At 37.3% G+C, this 23978-nt stretch overlaps 3 protein-coding genes and 1 long non-coding RNA gene across 4 annotated transcripts; all 4 read left to right on the top strand.

Annotated features, from left to right (window-relative positions):
* The first annotated feature begins 765 nt into the window (after positions 1 to 765).
* On the top strand, positions 766 to 1625 carry LOC118483794. The gene is made up of 3 exons (XR_004871556.1): positions 766 to 921; positions 1072 to 1378; positions 1452 to 1625. It is a non-coding gene; the product is annotated as an uncharacterized LOC118483794 (long non-coding RNA).
* A 3214-nt stretch (positions 1626 to 4839) lies between these two features.
* LOC110869482 (F-box/kelch-repeat protein At3g17530) lies at positions 4840 to 5898 on the top strand. The gene has a single exon (XM_022118734.1). It carries the CDS (start codon positions 4840 to 4842, stop codon positions 5896 to 5898), a length of 1059 nt encoding a protein of 352 aa, XP_021974426.1.
* Positions 5899 to 6148: 250 nt separating this feature from the next.
* LOC110869484 lies at positions 6149 to 21333 on the top strand. Its single transcript, XM_022118735.1, has 4 exons — positions 6149 to 6526; positions 17807 to 18481; positions 18562 to 18799; positions 18902 to 21333. Exons 1-4 carry the CDS (start codon positions 6149 to 6151, stop codon positions 21331 to 21333), a joined length of 3723 nt encoding a protein of 1240 aa, XP_021974427.1.
* Positions 21334 to 21347: 14 nt separating this feature from the next.
* LOC110869485 (ATP-dependent DNA helicase PIF1-like) lies at positions 21348 to 22238 on the top strand. The gene has a single exon (XM_022118736.1). The coding sequence runs from the start codon at positions 21348 to 21350 to the stop codon at positions 22236 to 22238; it is 891 nt and encodes a 296-aa protein (XP_021974428.1).
* The last annotated feature ends 1740 nt before the right edge of the window (positions 22239 to 23978 follow it).

Below are 23978 nucleotides of genomic sequence, written 5' to 3' on the forward strand. Positions count from 1 at the left end.
TTTCTTTTCTTTTTTGTTTATAATAAAGGTTTTTATATTTGCAACTTGACAAAATGTGATTTATATTAAATTTATTTTAAGTTAATAGTGTACTGGTTATAACTAATATCAAATCTTTACTAATACTTGATTTCTTTTTATGATGGTTGACTTTGCGAGAACTAACGGAGCATTAGTGTCAAGAATGGGCTGAGATTCGAATTCAGTCGGTTTTTCGCTCTTTTTTGGTAATTTCTAAGCCTTGAATATTAATTTTTAACATGCTATGCTACTGAGAGAATATAAACTTCACTATATTCTCTGTTTTTTGATCAGAGGTAAAGTAAAGTTTATCATCATTCATCAATTTTCTTTTCTTTTTTGTTTATAATAAAGGTTTTTATATTTGCAACTTGACAAAATGTGATTTATATTAAATTTATTTTAAGTTAATAGTGTACTGGTTATAACTAATATCAAATCTTTACTAATACTTGATTTCTTTTTATGATGGTTGACTTTGCGAGAACTAACGGAGCATTAGTGTCAAGAATGGGCTGAGATTCGAATTCAGTCGGTTTTTCGCTCTTTTTTGGTAATTTCTAAGCCTTGAATATTAATTTTTAACATGCTATGGTACTGAGAGAATATAAACTTCACTATATTCTCTGTTTTTTGATCAGAGGTAAAGTAAAGTTTATCATCATTCATCAATTTTCTTTTCTTTTTTGTTTATAATAAAGGTTTTTATATTTGCAACTTGACAAAATGTGATTTATATTAAATTTATTTTAAGTTAATAGTGTACTGGTTATAACTAATATCAAATCTTTACTAATACTTGATTTCTTTTTATGATGGTTGACTTTGCGAGAACTAACGGAGCATTAGTGTCAAGAATGGGCTGAGATTCGAATTCAGTCGGTTTTTCGCTCTTTTTTGGTAATTTCTAAGCCTTGAATATTAATTTTTAACATGCTATGCTACTGAGAGAATATAAACTTCACTATATTCTCTGTTTTTTGATGTGTTTTGTTATTTTTATGCTTTTTGTTTTTTAACTGATCTTAACCCATTTGACTTATGCTACAGACAAAAAGGGATCAAGATCGGGACCGTCCATTTGACTTCACACGGATCACCATCTGCTTTCTCTCTCAATGCTCACACATCTGACAAAAAGGGATGCCAAAAGCAGGGAAGTACAATCTACAGGAAAAAGCAACACTTTACTTTTGTGTGAAAGACAGCTTGCTTGCTGCAGTCTGTATAATATATCAACACTCTTCCATACACTGTTTGAAAGACAGCACTGCTTCCTTCAGTCTCTATAAATAATCCAGAGATATCTACACTCTACTCACACTTTACAAACTCTCAACTACACTCAACTGAAATTGTAAGTTTATCTCACTTGAATAATCCTACTTTCAAAACATCAACTTAACAACTTCTATTTACTTCGATTTCAGAATATATCAAGTCTTTGCATTCGGATCTTGCGTTGTTTCTCGGCTCTCACATCAAGGTTTTAAAATTTTTGTCGGCTTTTCACATCTCCCTCTTGCATTGTTGTAAGTTCTTTCAGATATGACATAGTGAAAGGATAAATTGTTTTTGTAGTTTTGATTTTACTTTGTTCTGTTATATTTTGATCTTTTCCTTCATTTTTGGGACTGATATGTGTCATGGTTTTGTGATAATTATGATATTTAGGTCATTTTTGGGGATGATAAGTGTTGTAGTTCAATGAAAATTATGATAGTTAGGTCAATTTTAGATATGGAATAGTGAAAAGATAGATTGTTATGTACTTTTTATTTTAGTTTGTTCTGTGGGATGTTTTGATATATTTTTTCATTTTTCTGGATAGTGAAAGGATAAATTGTTTTTGTAGTTTTGATTTTACTTTGTTCTGTTATATTTTGATCTTTTCCTTCATTTTTGGGACTGATAAGTGTCATGGTTGTGTGATAATTATGATATTTAGATCATTTTTGGGATGATAAGTGTTGTAGTTCAATTAAAATTATGATAGTTAGGTCAATTTTAGATATGGAATAGTGAAAAGATAGATTGTTATGTACTTTTTATTTTAGTTTGTTCTGTGGGATGTTTTGATATATTTTTTCATTTTTCGGGATAGTGAAAGGATAAATTGTGTTTGTAGTTTTGATTTTACTTTGTTCTGTTATATTTTGATCTTTTCCTTCATTTTTGGGACTGATATGTGTCATGGTTTTGTGATAATTATGATATTTAGGTTCATTTACTTTGTTCTGTTATATTTTGATCTTTTCCTTCATCATTACAGGAATTTTTTTTAAAATAGTACTGTATTCAAAACAAAATAAAACGCCGTATTCACAAAACAATACTGTATTCGCAAAGCTGTATTCAAAACAATACTGTATTCAAAACAATACTGTATTCAAAACAATACTGTATTCAAAACAATACTGTATTCACAAAGCTGATTGTTATAGTTATTATGTGTATGTGTAAATTATAGTAAATTGTTTTTGTAGTTTTGATTTTACTTTGTTCTGTTATATTTTGATCTTTTCCTTCATTTTTGGGACTGATATGTGTCATGGTTTTGTGATAATTATGATCTTTTCATTCATTTACTTTGTTCTGTTATATTTTGATCTTTTCCTTCATCATTACAGGATTTTTTTTTAAAACAATACTGTATTCAAAACAAAATAAAACGCCGTATTCACAAAACAATACTGTATTCACAAAGCTGTATTCAAAACAATCCTGTATTCAAAACAATACTGTATTCAAAACAATACTGTGTTCAAAACAATACTGTATTCAAAACAATACTGTATTTAAAACAATACTGTATTCACAAAGCTGATTGTTATAGTAATTATGTGTATTTTTCAGTTTACAAATCACTCCAAACACATATCAATTGAGAGGTATGGGCGGTGGTTATCCAATTCCCGTTGAATCACTAGGATCAACAAACCATTTAAACCTTCCTGATTCAAACCCTCTAACTTCAAACCCACCTCCGGTGTCAACCCCACCTCCGGTTTTAACCCCACCTTCGGTTTCAACCCCACCTCCATTGGCAAACCCTGAATATGATGATCCATTTGGTTGGACGGATGAAGAGTTGAATTGGGCGTATGACTATACCTTCGCTCAACTACAATTTGGTGGACTACAAATTGAGGGGTGCCATCGTCCGGTGCCAAACACTCCTACACTTCCTATGCATCCTCCACCTTCAAACCCCCCTTATGTGGAAAACTATAGTCAAACACAAGAACTACCGACCTGGGCTGAAGGGTACGAAACTGACCCTGGGGCGGTTTACGAACCACCATTGGATGAAAAAATGGTTTGGGAACCTTAGAAAAACTTTTATGATGACTGTAGTTTTTTTTTTCTCGAATTAGTTTGAATCTTAATTATGTAACTTTTAATTATGTAACTTTTAATTATGTATTACTTTAAATTTAAATTGTTGCTGTTTAATTTTAATCATGTTTTAGTTTAAATTTTATTTCTGGAGTTTTTATTTTTTTAGTTAACTAATATTGAACACTTAATAGGATATGTCTGATCATTTTTCCGTTGAAGAATTTTCATCATTGACAAATGATAGAGCATGGTATAATATAATCTTTGTTAAGGTGGAGTTTATTTGGCATGACTTCGATGGAAAGAGATTAGTGGTTATATTTCTTGATCAACACGTAAGAACATTATTTTAATTTACTTTGTGTTATATAAGCGTTTTTCCACAACTAAATTTCTTTTCATTTTAGAGACAAAAAATTGTTGCGTTCGTCCCACAAAATTTGATACACAAATATAATGACGCGTCATTGATGGGTGGTTTTTTTTCGTTGAATCATTTCCAAATTGAGAATCTCAACTATCTTGAGTGCCCAAAGTACCAGAATTACGTGTTAGTTTGGTCCGAGAAGAAAATTGTCATCAACGAATATACAAAGCTTTCTTCACTTACGCTTACGATTCCAAGGGGTGCTTCTTTATATCCATTGGTCCCTTCCATTATAGAATTGAAGCATGACAGGAGACCTCAAATGGATATTGTTGGTACATATTAATTCTCTATCTATAATTTTTATTAAATATATAAAACTTTATATATGGTCTATACGATTTAACTGATTTGGTTTTAGATGTGGTTGGGAGAATAATAGAAGGCAAACGTGATCGATGTTGTTTTGAACTTTCTCTTCAAGATAAGACGTACGTTATTATTTATTATTAACATATTACAAACATAATATTTACGTTATATGTAAGAAAATATTATTATTAGAAGAACTTTAACCCAAAATCGTAATATACAGTGGTCACACAATACAATTGTTTTTGTCTGCCCTGAAGCCTTCCGATGTTATACGTTCCATTCGAGCCGTGCAATAAAGGTCCATCATATATGTATTACGTCTCAAGTTGGTTCATCTACCAGATAGTATGTTATGCTTTACACATGAACATTCTAATAATTAGTTAGATCTAATGGCTCATGTAGTTTAATAAAAGTTATATTTTATTTGTTATTTCAGTTAATATTTTGAAGTCTACGGAGTTGAGTACGATTACGTACGAACCGGATATGGTCGAGGCACGGGATATGTAAATTATGGATCGTTATCCAATTTGTGTTTAAGTTAGAAACATTTGGTGTTGTTATTTGTTTAGTTGTTGAATATTAAAGTCTCTCTTGGTGTTTCGTGTTTTGCTTTTTGTTTCCCTCATATTGATGTAATTGTAGAAGTATTTATAATCTATCACCAAGGTATAATCTTCTTAGATTGGACAACTAAATAATCATTATCTGTATTAAACGAAGGTATAACCATGGCTGACCTTCCTACTCATACAATCGTGTTTGAGATATTAACGAGGCTGCCAGCAAAGGATGTAGGTCGTTCTAAGAGTGTATGTAAGCAATGGTATGCGTTATTGTCAACACAAGATTTCGTAAAGATACATTGTTCTCGCTCAGTAGTTTCATCTAACCAGAGAGTTCTACTAATTGACGACCTAACGTGTTCTGTTCGTCCAATCATCTCTAATAACAATGACTATGGTCCAAGCTCAACAGTTACATTTCCATTCCATCACCAAAATAATGATGTCTCAATACTTTCACATTTGAACGGATTGTTGTGTGTTTGCTTGAATCATACATACGAGCTGCTTCTTTGGAATCCAACAACTACTGCTTTCAAGCGTTTGTCAACCCCTGATTCTCATGGATTCTATATAAATAACCTTGATGCCATTGGTTTGTACGTTGACGCTGACGATGATTACAAGGTCTTGCATATAAAGCGTAGGAGTGGTGTACTTGGTGTCTATGTTTATTCTAGGGAAGTAGACTCTTGGAGAAATATTCCTTTCATAACAAGACAAGAGTACCTAAGCCCTCATTTCAATTGGTCAGCTGGCACATTTTGTGGTGGTACTCTATATTTCACTGTTTGCGAATGTTGGATTGGAGGTACGAATGTGGTGATTTGTTTTGATGTTAATTCGGAGCAGTTCAAGGAGATAAGCTTTCCACCCGTTCCTTCTAATGGAATGGTTCAAGGTGTTTTAGTTAATGTAAAAAATGTGCTTCACATGTTTGCTAGCACTGGCATGTTTGAGATGACAATTGACCTATGGACACTACAAGGGGATTACTGGATTAAGGTCTTATCATGTCCTCCGATCCCCCCGATATCATTGTCATTGTGGTGCGATATAACACATTATGTGACAAATGGTAATTGGTTTGTGATGACTAAATTAGGGAAGTTGTTTACAATTGAAATGGATATGAAGCCCTTCGAATGTTTTTATCCCGTTTCTTGGTTTCGAGGTTTTAAGGGTGCGGTGTTTGTGCAGACCATTGTTTCACCAAGTATTTAGATTGGCTTTCACTTAATGTTATCATTATGTATGTCAATGTTTTAAGGATTTGTGTTTTTTTTTCTCTAAGTCATGATATTCCGTTTAAGTCATGTATTTTAATGTTATCATTATGTATTTCAATGTTATCCTTCGGTTTGTTTTTCTCTAAGTTATGTGTTGGAATGTTGTTATGATTTGAGAATTTCATCATCTATGATAACTCTCTTTTATTTAATTTGCAAGGTATTTGTCATTTTTTCAATTTACAATGACTAATGGACTCTCAAACCCTCGAAATCATGCTTCTAGCTCGAGTGCATCTACTAAAGCTGAAAAACGAAAAGAGTATCAAAAAAGATACTATGCTGCACGCAAAGAAAATAACAAAGTATCTAAATTTGGGAGTGGTGATGCCCCCCAAAGTGCTTCATCAATATCTTTAATGAATAATAGGTCAACAGAAAGGACACCGTTAAGAAGTTTACAAACTAATATTACTCAATTTCTACAAACAACAAATGAGAACGCCTCAAGTGTTTCTACTACAAAATGCAAGGAGTACAATGAAGGATGTTCTAATACACCAAACGATAATGGAATGCGTATTTCAAATGGCAGTCAAGTCAACCAAACCCCGATAGATGATGTAATTGACGTAGTCAGGCATAGAACATCACGAGGTTTCTATTTATTTAACAAAGATTTCTTTTTCGAACTTGACATCTTTTACAACCTTCATTACTTAATACACCAATTTTTTTAGGTATTCAAATTCATCCGCGTACTTTATTACCTGTTGGTGCACTTGTGTCTGTACTTTGTCTGTATTCGGCCTGTATGTAAACGATGTCCAAAGTCAGTCTGTAAGTTGACCAAGTCAACTATCCTCCTAGTTTGACTTGGACAACATGATGCTGTCTGGATCGAAGGATAGCCTCGAAGGATACAACTGATCCTTCGAGGTGCTCGAAAGATATGGTTCGACCATAGTTCAACCATTAGACATCGAAGGATGATCCTTCGATGTCCATGCTGATCGTTCGAGCTCCCTGTCATCGATAGATGATCCTTCGGACCATCTATCGATCCTTCGACCAAGACCTGCTATGTATGGGTATAAATACCCATGCAGTGTGTTAGTGTTAGATAGATGCACATTTGGAGAGTTAGAGAAACTCTGCTGGAAAACACACACACACACACACTTTAGAGAGTTTGCAAACAGATTGTAAATCTTGTGCTTGTAACCATAAACCTTCATACGTATTAATACAGTGGTGTTAATCGGTGAACTTTGTGTGTTCTTGTGTTTGTTCTTGCTTCATCCCGGTTTGCCTACTAGCTTGGATTCCGCACTCGCTAGTGGGTTAGTATAACAAGGTTTAGGTTTGTTCTCGATCCTCCGAGAAAAGGGACCTACAAGTGGTATCAGAGCCTCGCTCTTTACCTTGTTTAAAACCGGTTTGTTCGAGTTCTTTGGTGTGTTTGGACACTTGGTTTAGCACCCGTTTTTGGTAGTTTTCTGCATAAAAACGCGTACTAAACCTATCGGGAGTGTTCGGGGTCGGTTTGGGTAACATAAAAATTGTTTTTGTGAAACTTTGATTTTTCCGGCCGTGTTCCGATCATCTTTCCGGTGACTGGACTTGGGATAAGGTTGCCATTTTGGGTAAACTTTTTGAAAGTCAAAAAGTTGGTGAAAAAGTTGTTGACAGAAACATCCTTTCTGCCGAAAGTTGGCTCACCAACCACATCAACTTTTCACCAACCTGTCGTACCTTGTGTCAGTGTGTCAGAGCTGTCGAAAGATATCCTTCGACATCGAAAGATATCCTTCGAAATCTTTCGATCAAAGGCAGCTCGAAAGATAGGCATCCTTCGAGTAGTCTTTCGAAGTCTAAGGGTTATCCTTCGTAGTTGGAATCTTTTCGAAAGTTGGTTGTCCGAAAGATAAGGATACATCTCGAAAGATAAGGATCTTTCATTGTGAATCTTTCGAGATCAGTATTCGAAAGATATAGATCTTTCGAACTGTGAATCTTTCGTGATAATCAGTCGAAAGATAAGGATCTTTCATTGAAAATCTTTCGAAGGCTTTGCTCGAAACTCAACAGTAATCTTTCGATCATTGTTGATCCTTCGAACAAGTCTTGATCTTTCGATCAGATTGTATCTTTCAATTGTTGTCTGTTTGTTGTTAACAGTTTGTGGTGTGTAGGTTATTTGTTAATTTTTGATCAAGATGAGTTGCACAAGTCCTTGGGATTGGAGTACGGATCCACAACCAGATCTGAAACAGATGTCGATGGCTGAATATATGACGAGTGCCATTCCAAAACAACAACAATCAATAAGTTCGTGTCAATGGGCTTTGGTATCCAATCAAAGTCAAAGTCTTCAGAATCTTCTGATTAGTGAAAGTGAAACAGGCAGTAACAATCGTCCACCAAAGCTGAACCACATGAACGATTTTCCGTCATGGAAAGGCCGCTTTCACACATATGTTCAAGGACAAAGCACCGATCTTTGGATGTGTTTTGTCAATGCATTCAATGAAAGTCTTGAAAGTAGAGCATCCACTTCAGAAGGTTACGCCAACATGCTTGAAAATGACAAGAAGGCTTATGAATTGGAGAAAAAGGCCTATGCCATACTTACTCAAGCACTCAACAAAGACATCTACCATCAGTTTTCATATTGCAAGACCACGAAAGCATTGTGGGATGCCTTAGTTGCTAGAGGAGAAGGCAATGCAGCTGCTCGAAAGTCTAGGCATGATTTGTTGAAGAAAGAATTTGAATCCTTTCAGTTTTTGGAAAACGAGACTCTGAATGATATGACCACACGTTTCTATCATTTGATTAGTGAAATGTGTGCTTATGGGGTGGCAGCTACTCAACAAGACATGGTGAATAGGTTTGCTGATGCCCTACCCCCAAAATGGAGTTCGTTTATTGAGTTGTTGAAGCATACTAAAGCTCTAGATGAGATTAACATCTATGAGTTCATTCAGAAGCTGGAACATAAAAATGATGAAGAAATTAGGAAAGCAAGGCGTGCTCCAGCTCCTCAGAATACTGAAATGTATTTGCCTGGTTTTGGTCCTTCAGCTAGTTCTGTTCAGCAACCGAAGCTTCAAACTGCTTTTGTGTCCAATACGAGTTCCTTTCCATTTCCTCAATCAACAGCTGCTCCACCACAACCTCAATTCGATCCGAGGTCTTATATTCCTGTTCCAACACAGCCACAACCACAACCTCAACAACAACAACAGCAAGCTCACTATACAAGCAATCCTCAACCTCAACCTCAAAGTCATCACACAATCCGAGTCGACAACTCAAATCTTTCACACCTTAGCATTGAAGTTGCTAAGGAACATATGGAAATTATCAACACCATGGTCAGTGCTTACTGTGGTTTGGTAGCTGGTCAGCTTGGAAACATCAACATGACCAATGAAGATTATGATCAGATCGACAAGGAAGAAATGGAGTTGATGGATATTAAATGGGCTTTTGCTAGTGCGGTTAGAAGGGCAAAAGATTTCATGGCACGAACTGGAAGAACTTCGTTGGAAGGAAAGAAAAACACGAAGTATGGGTTTGATATTAATGCCGTCACGTGCTTTAACTGTGGCGAGAAAGGGCACTTTAAACGTGAGTGCACTCGACCAACAAAACACGGCAATCACAACCCGTTCAGAAACCAGACTAATGTGAATGCCCAACAAGAAAACCGTGAAAGAAGGATGGTGGCAGTGAACAACAATCAGGGACAGCCTGGAGCTACCAATCACAATCGGGCTTTGGCTGTTCAAGCTGATGAAGGATGTGACTGGTCAGTTCAGTTTGGTGAAGGTGATCAGGGAGGCGGAGCTGCATTGTATGCTAAGGTCATCGAGCAGGTTCAAAAAGAAGAATCTTCTGGGAGCGATGACAGTTCTGGTTATTCGGGCAGTTCGGATGAAGAAGGCTCTGTTTCTGGGGATAATCACTCAGAGCCTGATGTGAATGAAGAAGGAGATGATGATATACAGGAGCTATTGAATGAAGCTGATGAGCTTAAATGTCAGAAATCAATTCTGATTAGGAAGGCTGCTGCTACATCAACGGAAATGGAAAAGCTATTCTCTGAAGATGGAGCTTTTTCTTTTCAAACTGCCTTTATGGCAAATGGTTCAGCCTCTACTAGTCAGGTAACTTCTGAACCTCCTGCTCCTAGTATTTGTAAATCATGTGCAGAGATGAAGCTTGAATCAGAAAAGCTTCATAGTCATAATCAGAATTTGGTTATTGAACTGTCAAAATGCCAAGAGGCAAACATGGCTTTAACCCGGAATGAAAAAGAATTTAAATCTGTAATAGAAACATTAAAGAAAAATGTGTCCGAGGTTAACAAAGTAGTTTACCACAAACAAGTTAGTATAAATGAATACATTAACCTTGTGGAAGAAACTAAGAAGCAATTAGCCATTGCCCAATGCAAGCATGATGCGATCAAACAGAAATTGGATAGTTATTCTAACTCCCGATTTGTGCTTGATCACATCATAGACGTTCAACAACTGAAAGGTAACGTGAAAGGTGTAGGGTATAAGGCGTGTCCACCCCCTTTGATGGACAACTATACCAAGATGCCCGATGAAGAGGAAATGCCTCGGTATGAACCCAGTGTGCCTTTGAACTTTGAGGAATTTTCTACTGGCCTAGGGTTCAAATCGGACAGTTCTTCAAACACAGCCCCTAAGGAACCAGAAACTTCACCATCCATGAAACAAAGTCCTCCAATTATCGAGGACTATGAGACATCGGATGATGAATCAGATGTGGCTGTAAGTGATCAGGATAAATCACTTAGCAAGATGAAAGGAGTAGATATTCCACGAGAGAATCACATCCTTTGTGATCCTGATACTCCTGAGGTTCCATCTGTTGAGAAGCAAGTGATTGATCCTGTCAAGGTTGATAAGACAGGTGTGTCTACTGTTAAAAGCAGTAATGTGCTGTACACCTTGGTTGGAGATAATAAAATCTATTCAGATCATGTTTTTCCAATTAAAAATGTAAATAAATCTTTGATTGACAAAGTCTTTGAAGACAATACAAACAAATTTTTGGGAAAAACACTGCCGGGAATTGTGGTAACACAATGTGATCCAATTCCTAAGGCTGAGATTAGGAAACAGTTTGGCAATCAAAAATCTCCAACCACTCAACAACCGACTGCTTCTAAGGGTAAACAACCACAACGAGCTCCAAAGCCAAAGGCTAAAGTTGAATCAAAAGGAGCTCGTTACATGAAGAAAGGAAAAGATGTTAAGTTTGTAGCATCAAAAGGTACAGATAAAATTGAGACTTTTGAAAACAAATCAAACACTGATTTTGTACAACAAGTCAAGATTTTGAAACGAAACAGTGATAACAATTACACCCAACATACAAACGGGTGTGATGAAAGAGCAAGTACCTCAGGTTCTACAAGCTCAACATCTGGTAGTCGATCAAGTTCTCCTAAGTCTGTTGAAAGGAGAACTTGTTTCAAATGTGGAGAAATTGGGCACATTATCAGAAATTGCCCAAATGCTCCAAAGAAGAAACTTGTTGAGAAAACTCCACCTGAAACAGTTCACCCTCAACGTCGGTCAGTTTCACCTAAACAAGATAAACGAACTGTAAAAGAACAAGAAACTAAACAACGACGTAAGAACATAAAAACTGTTGAAAAAGCTTTAAAATCTGAAGTTAAAACAGTTCAGAAGGAACCAAGAGTGTCACAACCTGTAAAACCAGAATCTTCAAAAACTGGTGGGCACAGACAAACTTGGTTACCTAAGTCGGGTGACAATTCAGGGGGAGCAGTTGTTCTTGAAAACCATCAAGAGATAGAGCTTACGTATCGTGATGCCAAGGGACGACCCAAGACCACTAAGGCTTGGGTCCCCATTCTCAACTGATGTGTTTATTTGACATGTGCAGGATGTTCTAGGAGGAACTATTAATAGTCATTGGATTGTTGATAGTGGAGCATCCAGGCACATGACTGGCGACTTACGGCTCCTGTATGACGTGAGAAATATCAGAGGAGGGTATGTTGCCTTTGCGGGTGATAAAGGAGGGTACATCACTGGAGAAGGAAGTATCTCCAATGGCATCGTGTGCTTTGATAAGATCAATTATGTGAAGCAAATTGATCACAATCTTCTCAGTGTGTCGCAAATCTGTGATAAAAAGTTCTCAGTGATTTTTGATGATGCTGGCTGCTATGTGCTGAAACCTGGATTCAAAATTCCACAAGAATGGGTTCTCTTATCGGCTCCGAGAGTTAATGATCTTTATATTCTCGATATGAGCCAAGCAATTACTACATCTGCACAAGTTACTTGTTTTGTCTCAAAAGCCACAGAAAAGGAGTCTATATCTTGGCACAGAAGAATGGGACACATTCACTTGAGAAAAATGAACCATTTGGTGAAAAATAATCTTGTGAATGGTGTGCCTGTAAGAAGTTTTCATCTACAAGATATCTGTGTCTCGTGCCAAAAGGGGAAGCAAACAAAGAAGTCTCACCCTTTGAAGAAAATCAACACTGTCAGCATGCCTCTCGAACGTCTTCATATGGACCTTTTTGGACCTATGAAGCACAAGACAACGTTTGGTGATGCTTATTGTTTAGTAGTTACTGATGACTACTCTAGATTTTCTTGGGTATCTTTTATGGCACACAAAAGTGAAACTCCTGGCATCCTCAAGGATCTTCTTACAATGTTGGAGAATCTCTATACGTTGAAAGTGAAAAGGATCCGAAGCGACAATGGAACTGAATTCAAGAATCAAGTTATGGATGAGTTTTGTACTTCTAAAGGCATTCTTCATGAGTACAGTTCTCGTTATACTCCACAACAAAATGGTGTCGCTGAGAGGAAGAATCGAACTATTATTGAAACTGCAAGAACAATGTTAGTAGAGTCGGAACTCCCTATTCAATTCTGGGGAGAGGCTGTATCGGCTGCTTGCTACACGTTGAACAGAGTTCTTACAGTTAAGAGACATGGCAAGACTTGCTTCGAACTCCTTCAGAGAAGGAAACCGGATCTTTCTTACCTTGAACCGTTTGGTGCTCCTTGTACTATGATTGAACCGGATGGAAAGTTTGGTGCAAGAGCTATCGAGGGTTTCTTCCTTGGATATGCAACTCCGAATTTTCGTGTTTGGAATCTAGCTACCAAAAAGATTGAGCTATGGAGCGAAGTTAGGGTTCAAAGGTACACGAGTCCTGTTAGGGCTCCGGGTGATCCGTGGATGTTCGATTATGATGGGCTATTTGACTCCTTTAATCTGCCAACCTTTGACGAAGAATCAGCAGCGGCTCGAATGTTGTTGGAAAGTGACAACGCTGCTGTTTCGCCATTGGTTAGACCTATTGTTGTTGACCCTCAAGCTTCTTCGTCAGTCAACAATATGGTTCAAAATGAGGTTTATGAAGATGCTGCTGATTATAATGACTCTTCTGAAGATGATGAATATCATGATGCAGCCGAAGGATCTTCAGCTCCAGCTGCTCCTGTTCAAGGTGCCTCTGGTGATACACCTCATACGCAGAATGTCGATACTGCTGAAGGAAATGCATCCACCTCTAACCACATTCCTGGTGTGGAGTTGGTTGTTGATCTTAATCTGAATAATTTGGGTATCAATGCTCGTGTACCGGATAATCCTGAAATGAGGATTCACGATACCCATCCACAGCAGAATATCATAGGAGATGTCCATCGCGGCGTGCAGACGCGTAATCAGCTGAGAAACAACCGGAATGCTGGTTTGTATTCAGCTATAAGAGAATCTGGCCAACAGAATGACTGGTCCTTCGCGTGTTACGTGTCACAAGAAGAACCAAAGTCGTGGAAAGAAGCATTGAAAGACAGTGCTTGGGTTGAAGCCATGCAGGAAGAATTACAGCAATTTCACAAGCTGGGTGTTTGGAAGCTGGTTGAAAAGCCTGAGAATTACAAGAAGATTGGCACTCGATGGGTATTCAAATGCAAGAAAGACGACCGTGGAGTGGTCATTCGAAACAAAGCTCGTTTAGTCGTTCAAGGTTTTCGTCAGATAGAGGGTATCGACTACAACGAAGTCTATGCACCAGTTGCACGTCTGGAAGCTATTCGGATCTTTCTGGCTTATGCCTCATTCAAAGGATTCAAGGTTTACCAGATGGACGTCAAAAGTGCATTTCTACATGGTGTGGTTGAAGAAGAGGTATATGTCGAACAGCCTCCTGGTTTTGAAGATCCTGTCCATCCCGATCGGGTTTGGTTGCTCAACAAAGCTCTCTATGGTCTTCATCAAGCGCCACGAGCTTGGTATGCAACCTTATCTACATATCTGTTGGAGAACGGTTTTCGAAGAGGTCTTATCGATTGTACTCTCTTCATCAAAGAACAAGATGGAGATCTTCTTCTAGTACAGGTATATGTTGATGATATTATTTTTGGTTCTACTAATGATGTTTTGTGCAGGAATTTCGAGCGCATCATGCAGGATAAGTTCGAGATGAGTGCTATGGGGGAAATGAATTTCTTTTTGGGCCTACAAGTGCAACAAACGGAGTCTGGGATATTCATCCATCAGACTAAATATGTTGGAGACATCCTGAGCCGGTTCCAGATGTCCGATGCAACGCCCATTGGTACCCCATTGCCAACTAATCATGGAATTACTCCTGACTTGAAGGGTGAACCTGTTAGCCCTTCATACTATCGCGCGATGATCGGATCCCTTATGTACCTCACAGCATCAAGGCCAGATATAATGTACCCAACATGCCTGCTTGCAAGATATCAAGTCAACCCGAAGGCCTCACATCTTGCAGCTGTCAAAAGGATTTTTCGTTATTTGAAGGCTTATCCAGACACCGGTCTGTGGTATCCTAGGGATAATAACTTTGACTTGGTCGCATTCAGTGATTCTGATTTTGGCGGGTGTAAAATCGACGGCAAATCCACAACGGCTGGATGTCAGTTTTTAGGAAATCGCCTAGTCACCTGGCAGTGCAAGAAGCAGACGTGTGTCGCTACATCAACATGCGAAGCTGAATACATTGCTGCCTCAAGTTGTTGTTCACAAGTTCTTTGGATCCAACAACAATTGCGGGACTACGGTTTTGAATTCCTAACTACTCCTATATACGTTGATAATTCTGCTGCTTTAGATATCACTAAAAATCCTGTGCAGCATTCAAAGACCAAACACATCGAAATCAAATATCACTTCATACGTGATTGCTTTGAGAAAAGGCTAATCGATGTTGTTAAGGTCCACACCGATGACCAACGTGCCGACTTATTTACCAAAGCTTTTGACAAATCTAGATTTGATTTCTTATTATTGGTAAACGGCATTAAGGTCAAGCAAGAGTAAACCAACATCGGAAAATCATTTTTGTAAATATCTTTGTGTGTTTTTAAATTTATCTTAGTTTGTTGATTTTAGGGGGAGTAAATCCAAAAATCGGAAAATACAAAAACATCGAAAAATTTCAAAAACACAAAAACAATAGAAAAACAAAAATGAGTTTCCTGGCGAGCAAAAGAGAAAATGATAGTACATCAGTGGTCTATCCAAACCTCTTTAAACCTTAAATGCAAATCGATAAGCAGCTCTATATAAGATGTATCGGTAGGCTCACAATCATTTTAAAGTGTGCAGGGTGATATAAATCTTAATCGACTGAAGATCAGGTGGGAACCATTCATTGGCATATGGTCTTGGTACCGAAATTTCGTTTGATAGATTGCCGAGGTTCTGAGATATTCGGTCTTTATGCTGCTTATCATCTGGGTATCATGGTTGTATCTTTTACCGAAAAATAACGCGGACGCAAGTCTAGATCTTCCATGATACTATACATACGTGTACATATTTACATACTGCATTCGACCTCAATAAGTGATAAACAATCACATGTCCAAATCAAATAAGTGATAAAATATCACATTTATCCGGGTGTCAAGTTCGTCTCTCTGCTGTACGGAAGTACTGACCTGTTCACGGACTTGCACCTGTGCCCTCATGCATACGAAAATCAAGTACCTCATCAATAAGTGATTATATCACATAGGACTTGTTTTCAAATCAAAATAAGTGAGTATCTCACAATTTATACGGTCAAACAGATGATAATCGGTATACTCACCGGTAAGATGAACTCTCGTGCATACCTTGATACGGGAATGTGTCGTGATGTGGATGAACACCGGTCGGTAAGTATAAATCATACATTAACGTATCCTCTAAACATGATTACATCTGATAAGTTGAGCTTAAGTGGACAACAATACCGATAATTGTTATAGGATGCTTATCTTAATGTTAACTAACCGAACAACAAGAGTGTTTTGGCATGACCGTACACTGATATGATTCTCTTACCCTCGAAACTCGCAAAAAGAATGTCTGTATATATTAATTTACTGCTTAACTTTTATTGCTTTCTTTTAAACAGTTTCGTCGTTTGGTGCATATCAGCACGACATTAGCGGTGATGTCGTTTGATAACACTCAAAGGATTTTAAATTGTTGTCGTTTACTTTCAAAAATACCAAAAAGATTTTAGGTGTGTTTTAATATAAACTTTATAAAAGCCAAAAAGATTTTATTTCTACTTTATTTTCGATCGTACGATGTTGGAGCTCGAGTCTTCGTTACCTGAAACCTGAACGAAAACCGAACTGACTAAATCTTCATAAACGGTCGAAATTTGCATGTTTTGAAAGTTAAAGACTAAAATTGACAAATTTTATTAAACTTTCAAACTGTCGGACGGTGTTTGATTGTGACATGGTTATTCGTGTGTCATTTGTTTATACAATATTCCAAGCAGTTGTTCTCATTACGCGTTTAGATTTCTTGCATGTGCAGATTCTAAAGGCTAGGAGAACATGGTCGATGACAAGCTTTGGAATGAAGACACGACGAGAAGGCGCTCAACTGATGAAGATGATCGAGTAGCCGCTGACCATCCTCAACACCACAAGGATCTCACTTCATAAAGATAAAGTCTTTTCACGAGCATAACTCAAGGGGGAGCTTATGTTAAGGGGGAGTTTGTCAACACACTTCCTACATGATACAGGTAGTTTGTTGATACACTCTCTGCTTTCAAGACGTGAAGACTTTGAAGATCCTCCGACATTGAAGACTTGAAAGGACATCAGAGTTTTGATAACTCGAAGACCAAAGACCGTCGAAGTTCAAGACGAGTCTACAACCATAGAAGATAAAGACAAAGCTACAGCCAAGGGGGAGTTTGTTGGTGCACTTGTGTCTGTACTTTGTCTGTATTCGGCCTGTATGTAAACGATGTCCAAAGTCAGTCTGTAAGTTGACCAAGTCAACTATCCTCCTAGTTTGACTTGGACAACATGATGCTGTCTGGATCGAAGGATAGCCTCGAAGGATACAACTGATCCTTCGAGGTGCTCGAAAGATATGGTTCGACCATAGTTCAACCATTAGACATCGAAGGATGATCCTTCGATGTCCATGCTGATCGTTCGAGCTCCCTGTCATCGATAGATGATCCTTCGGACCATCTATCGATCCTTCGACCAAGACCTGCTATGTATGGGTATAAATACCCATGCAGTGTGTTAGTGTTAGATAGATGCACATTTGGAGAGTTAGAGAAACTCTGCTGGAAAACACACACACACACACACTTTAGAGAGTTTGCAAACAGATTGTAAATCTTGTGCTTGTAACCATAAACCTTCATACGTATTAATACAGTGGTGTTAATCGGTGAACTTTGTGTGTTCTTGTGTTTGTTCTTGCTTCATCCCGGTTTGCCTACTAGCTTGGATTCCGCACTCGCTAGTGGGTTAGTATAACAAGGTTTAGGTTTGTTCTCGATCCTCCGAGAAAAGGGACCTACATTACCCCAATTTGCTGAAGTAGTTGATCAACCTTCCCTCCAACATGGGAGCGTAGAAGATGATCCTTATAATTTTGTTTACAATGGTGTACCTGGAGAGCATCGTGTTTTAAAGGAACGAGCCGCATGTCCTAATTGTGGAGCAAAACGATTTCAATTTGAATTTGATACCTTTTGTTGTATGAGTGGGAAAACCGTGTTAGCAAACTTAGAAATTCCAGAGGAATTGTACCGACTTTTCACGTCTCAAGATGAAATTGGAGATTTGTTTAGGCAAAACATCCGTGCTTATAACACCAATTTTTCTTTTGCCTCAATGGGTGTGACATTGGATGATACATTGAACAATATGAGAGACGGCGTATATACTTTTCGTGCACATAAAGGAATATATCACAGAATCGACCAATTAGTTCCGAGGGATGGGACTCCTAGGTACTTGCAGTTGTATTTTTACGATCCTGATACTGAGTTAGATCACAGACTCCGATGGCCAAATCTTGATCGGCGTATTACTCAGATTTTAACACGCGTTCTTTCTACAAACCCATATGTCGATACATTTAGAAGACTTACGGAACTAGGACCTCTGGACAACTATAGAGTCACTTTGAATACTTCGGTTGAACTTGACCAAAGGGTGTACAACCGACCAACGACATCGGAGGTATATATAATATATTATATTAATTGCAATTATTTAATATAATTGCTTATTTTACTTACTTATAGTTCACAATTATATAGGTTGCTGGTATTTGGGTTGAAGGTAATGACAATATCACTTCGTATAAACGAAGTATTGTAGTGTACGGTAGGTCTGAATATAGACAAACTATTCAGCCGTACTTCAGTTGTTACGATCCATTGTCGTATCCTTTATTTTTTCCTAATGGTGAGTCGGGTTGGCATGCTAACATACCACGTCAAGGAGTATCAATCAATGAGGTTCGCAACAATGACAACATCGAAGGAGAAATGGAAGGTACCAACAATTTGTTATCCTTTTTAAGTGAAGATCATAAAAATAGCGTAATGCGTTTTATTTTTATTAACTGTTTGTTTTTAATACATCTTCATCGTTCAGAGGCTAACACACGAAGTGGTAGAACAACCGTGGCTATGCGAGAGTACTACTGTTACAAGTTCCAGATTCGATCTACCGATAATGTGCTTTTGTTCGGTGGTAGGCTGCTACAGCAGTTTGTGGTTGATGTTTACATCAAAATTGAGACGTCACGCTTAGAATTTTGTGAGAGAAACCAGGAAAAAATTCGAGCCGAATTGTACCAAGGTATTGTGGATTGCGTCAATACTGGTGAGGTTCATGCAAACAGAGTCGGGAAAAGAATTGTGTTGCCTGCATCTTTCATCGGGGGGCCTCGCGACATGCGACGTCGGTTTCTAGATGCGATGACGTTAGTTCAAGACGACGGCAAGCCTGATGTATTCCTTACAATGACATGTAATCCTAAGTGGCCTGAGATATGTGATAACTTACATGTTGGTCAAACTGCTACAGATCGTCCAGACCTTGTTTCAAGAGTGTTCCGGGCTAAATTAGAAGATCTTAAGGATCAACTCTTCAAGAAACATGTCCTCGGGGAAGTTAAGTCATACGTCTATGTCATTGAATTTCAAAAGCGGGGTTTGCCGCACGCACATTTTCTCCTAATCATGTACCCGCAACACAAGATCAATAACGCGGACCATTATGATAAGGTTGTGTGTGCTGAAATTCCTAACAAACTAACACATCCCAGATTGCATGAGATGGTTGTCAAGCACATGATTCACGGTCCTTGCGGCAATTTACGATCAAGCAGTCCTTGTATGCAGGGTGATCCTAAAATTTGTCGTTTTCACTATCCTAGACAATTTAACGAACAGACGACACAAGGAGAAGATTCGTATCCGTTGTATCGAAGGAGAGACACCGGGATAGAAGTGGACCTACGAGGACAAACACTTGATAATAGATGGGTGGTCCCATATAACCCAAGGCTTTTGATGATGTTTAACAGCCACATGAATGTTGAAGTTTGCTCAAGTATAAAATCTGTGAAATATCTTTTCAAGTATGTTTATAAAGGACATGACAAACAGGTTATTCAAGTCGATCAAAGTGAGCCAGGGGTTGTTATTAATGAGATAAAAAGATTTCAAGATGCACGCTACATATCGCCCCCAGAGGCTATGTGGCGAATTTTTTCCTTCTCTCTTTCTCAAATCTTTCCTGCTGTTCTAGCCTTACAACTTCATCTCCCAAATAATCAGATGGTTAGATTTAGAGATGATGACTTGATGCCTAATATTGTTGATAGGGAAAGGGATAAGAGAACCATGCTAACAGCATTTTTTGATCAGAATAGAAACGATGAAACAGCAAGGGTACATTTGTATAAAGATTTTCCAAAACACTATACTTGGAATGGAAGCACACGCCGTTGGAGTCGTCGTTTCGGTAAAAAACAAAGAGGTCGTATCGTTTCCGCTAATCCAGCCGAAGGAGAAAGGTACTACTTACGCCTACTTTTGTCAAATGTCAGAGGGCCTACTTCTTTCGAACATCTTTGCACAGTTAATGGTCAACGGTGTGCGACATTTCGGAAAGCAGCTCTTGAGTTAGGCTTAATAGAAGACGATGAATATCTATCACAATGTCTCGAAGAAGCCTCTACGTTTCAGTTTCCCAATGCTCTTAGAAGGTTATTTGCGACCATAATGATTTTTTGCCAACCTGGAGATGTTCGAAAGTTATGGAATGACCACTTTGATTCACTATCTGAAGATCATCGGTTACACTGTCAAAGTATAGAACGAGTTCAAAATATGGTTCTTACCGAAATAAGTGTCTTGGTACAATCCATGGGTAAAAATTTCAATGAATTCGACCTTCCTAAGACAACTGACGATGTTAACTTACAAGATGCAGGTTATCGTGAGTTACAAGAAGAGTATGGGATTGTTTTGGAACCTGAACACTTGAGTGCCAAACATTCACTTAATCCGGACCAAAAAAATGTGTTTGATGAGATCATGATGCATGTTGATAATGATCTTCCAGGCGTGTTCTTTATTGATGGTCCAGGTGGAACTGGAAAAACATTTTTGTACATTGCCTTGCTTGCTGAAATTCGGTCACGTGGTCTTATTGCTCTCGCAACAGCTTCATCAGGTGCAGCGGCTAATAATATGCCAGGAGGTAGAACGGCTCACTCGAGATTCAAGATTCCTCTTAATCTTGAAAATAATTCAATGTGCAATATTAAAAAACAGAGTGGGGCCGCTAAACTGATTCGCTCTGCCAAAATAATCATATGGGATGAAGCGTCGATGGCTAAACGACAAGCGATAGAGGCAGTCGATCGTACATTCCAAGACATTATAGGTGTTAGTCTCCCATTTGGTGGAAAGATAATGGTTATGGGAGGTGACTTCAGACAGGTGTTGCCGGTTATCAAACGTGGCACTCGAGCAGTGATGAATATGAGCGCAATTGAAATTCACAGATTGTAGACTCCAGCGTACGAATGTCACCTCTTTGGTCTTTGACTAAGAAGATGCGGTTGACCATAAATATGAGAGCGCTGAAAGATCCATGGTTTTCTAAATTTCTTTTAAGAGTCGGCGATGGAACTGAAGAACCAATCGAAGGAAACTATATCCGCATACCCGATGACATGACAATTCAGTGCAACAACAAAGAAAACGCTATAAAAGAATTGATCCATGCCATCTTTCCATCAATTGAAGATAATGTATATTCTTCAGATTATATAATCTCTAGAGCAATATTGTCCACTAAAAATGATAGTGTTGACGAGATTAATAATCAAATGATTGAAATTTTTCAAGGGGAGGAAAAAGTTTATTACAGTTTTGATGAAGCTGAAGACGATCAGCGCAACTTCTATCCGGTCGAGTTCTTAAATTCGCTAAATGTTAGTGGATTGCCGCCTCATAAGCTTCATTTAAAAATTGGATGCCCAATAATATTGTTACGTAATATCGATCCATCACATGGCCTGTGTAATGGCACGCGGTTGATATGTAAGGGTTTCATGCGAAATGTTATTGATGCGGAAATTGCAGTTGGTCAACATGCCGGAAAAAGAGTTTTTTTGCCAAGAATCCCTCTAACCCTTTCTGAAGATGACATGTTCCCATTCAAGCTGAAAAGAAAACAATTTCCAATTCGACTTAGCTTTTCCATGACGATTAATAAAGCTCAAGGTCAAACAATTCCGAACGTTGGTATTTATCTACCGGATTCTGTATTTTCACATGGACAACTTTATGTCGCGTTATCAAGAGGGATTTCAAGACAAAGTACGAAGGTGTTGGTACATCTCGCCAAAGAATTCAAACAACGCGGAGTTTACACATCAAATGTTGTCTACCAGGAAGTGTTGCGTGATTAATTAATCGCATCCTTATCAAAAAGAAGGTAAGTTAGTAGATGTTGTGCCTTATTTGCTTCCAGAAATTACCTTTTAATTACTATTTTAAATCACTGTAAGTGTCTAACATTTTTTTTATGTGTTGAAATCTGGTACAGTAGAGGAGAAGATGCAAGAAAGTCATAAGCGAACGGATGTATTGGTAAAACAGGAAGAGATACAAGAGACTCCCCACATTTTGTTTTTATTGTTTTGTCCAGCTACTTGACTATTTTGAACTCTTCTTGTTTTTAATTACATCTACTTCCTTGTTTTGTACTCTTCTTGTAGAAGATCACCAAAGAATCGATAAACTAACAGAAAAACCAGTGCCATCGTATCACGAATAAGAAAACTAACTTTAGTACTATACAATATATCACGAGACGACAGATAAACTAACGGTAAACAATTATACTATTGTAAATTGCCACTCCCGCCGCATCGCGCGGGTACGTGACTAGTATATATATATATATATATATATATATATATATATATATATATATATATATATATATATATATATATATATATATATATATATGTAGTGGGGAGTTCAAATGAGAAGAAATTTTTTGTAAGAAGAAAAAAGAAGAAATTTCAACCAATAAGAAAGGTTTATTTTACTTCATTTAATATAAGTATTTAATATTACTATAAGGGTACATTGGTAAATCTACATAGGTTATTAAATTGTAGCCTTCCTCTTAAATAGCTAACTACATTAAATTATTTTGTAACTTATCTTTAAAATATATATTTTAAAAAAAATAAAATAAAATAATTTAAAGTGTATGATAAATTATGAGTTGTGTAGGATAAATTACGAGTTGTGTAGGATAAATTTCAACGTGTATGATGAATTTCGGTATATGTAAGATAACTTTTGATGTGTGTAAGCAAAAAAACTTAGTGTGGAGGATACTAGTCTTTATTACTAATTAATTAGTCAAAAATGATAATAAATGAGATAAGTGAAAAAACTATTTAATGTTTTACAAAATTACCCTTTGTTCTTTTTCTTCTCAATTAAATTTTTTTCTCAAATGAACCTTCCCCTATATATATAGAGAGAGAGAGAGAGAAAAAGTATATCGTACATTACGGCTTAACGTACTTCACGTACAACAACGTGCGTGATTTGTTCTATAACATGTGTGATTAATGTTTTCAATATGCGTGATTATTGTGTTTCAACATGCGTGATTTTGGATTTTTGAGTTACAACGTGCGTGATTTTAAAATGAACGTGCGTAATTACCTGTCGTACGTGATGTACGTTAACCCGTAATGTACGTTAACCTTCCATATATATATATATATATATATATATATATATATATATATATATATATAGTAAAGTTGGAAAATTTAAAAAGTAAATATAGTAATCATACCATATTTACTTAAGAGTCACTTTTCGCCACATTAGCATCATAAGGCTAGAGGGTATGGTGCCCACGTAGGCGCCACATCATAGTCCTCCCAAGGATGGTCCATCCCACAAAACTAGAGGGTATGGGAGGATGGTCCTAGATGATCCTACCCCACCACTTTTATGTTTTTTATTTTTTTAATCTTCTACTTTTTTTTAACATTTAACAAATAAATTAACTAAATATTTTCATTAATATTAAAAACCATTACATAAACATAAAAAAACACATAAACTTAAAAAAAAAATCCTAAAAATATATTACACATATAGGATTAATTAAA

Source organism: Helianthus annuus, chromosome 11 (assembly GCF_002127325.2).
Source record: "Helianthus annuus cultivar XRQ/B chromosome 11, HanXRQr2.0-SUNRISE, whole genome shotgun sequence".
Classification (NCBI taxonomy): domain Eukaryota; kingdom Viridiplantae; phylum Streptophyta; class Magnoliopsida; order Asterales; family Asteraceae; genus Helianthus; species Helianthus annuus.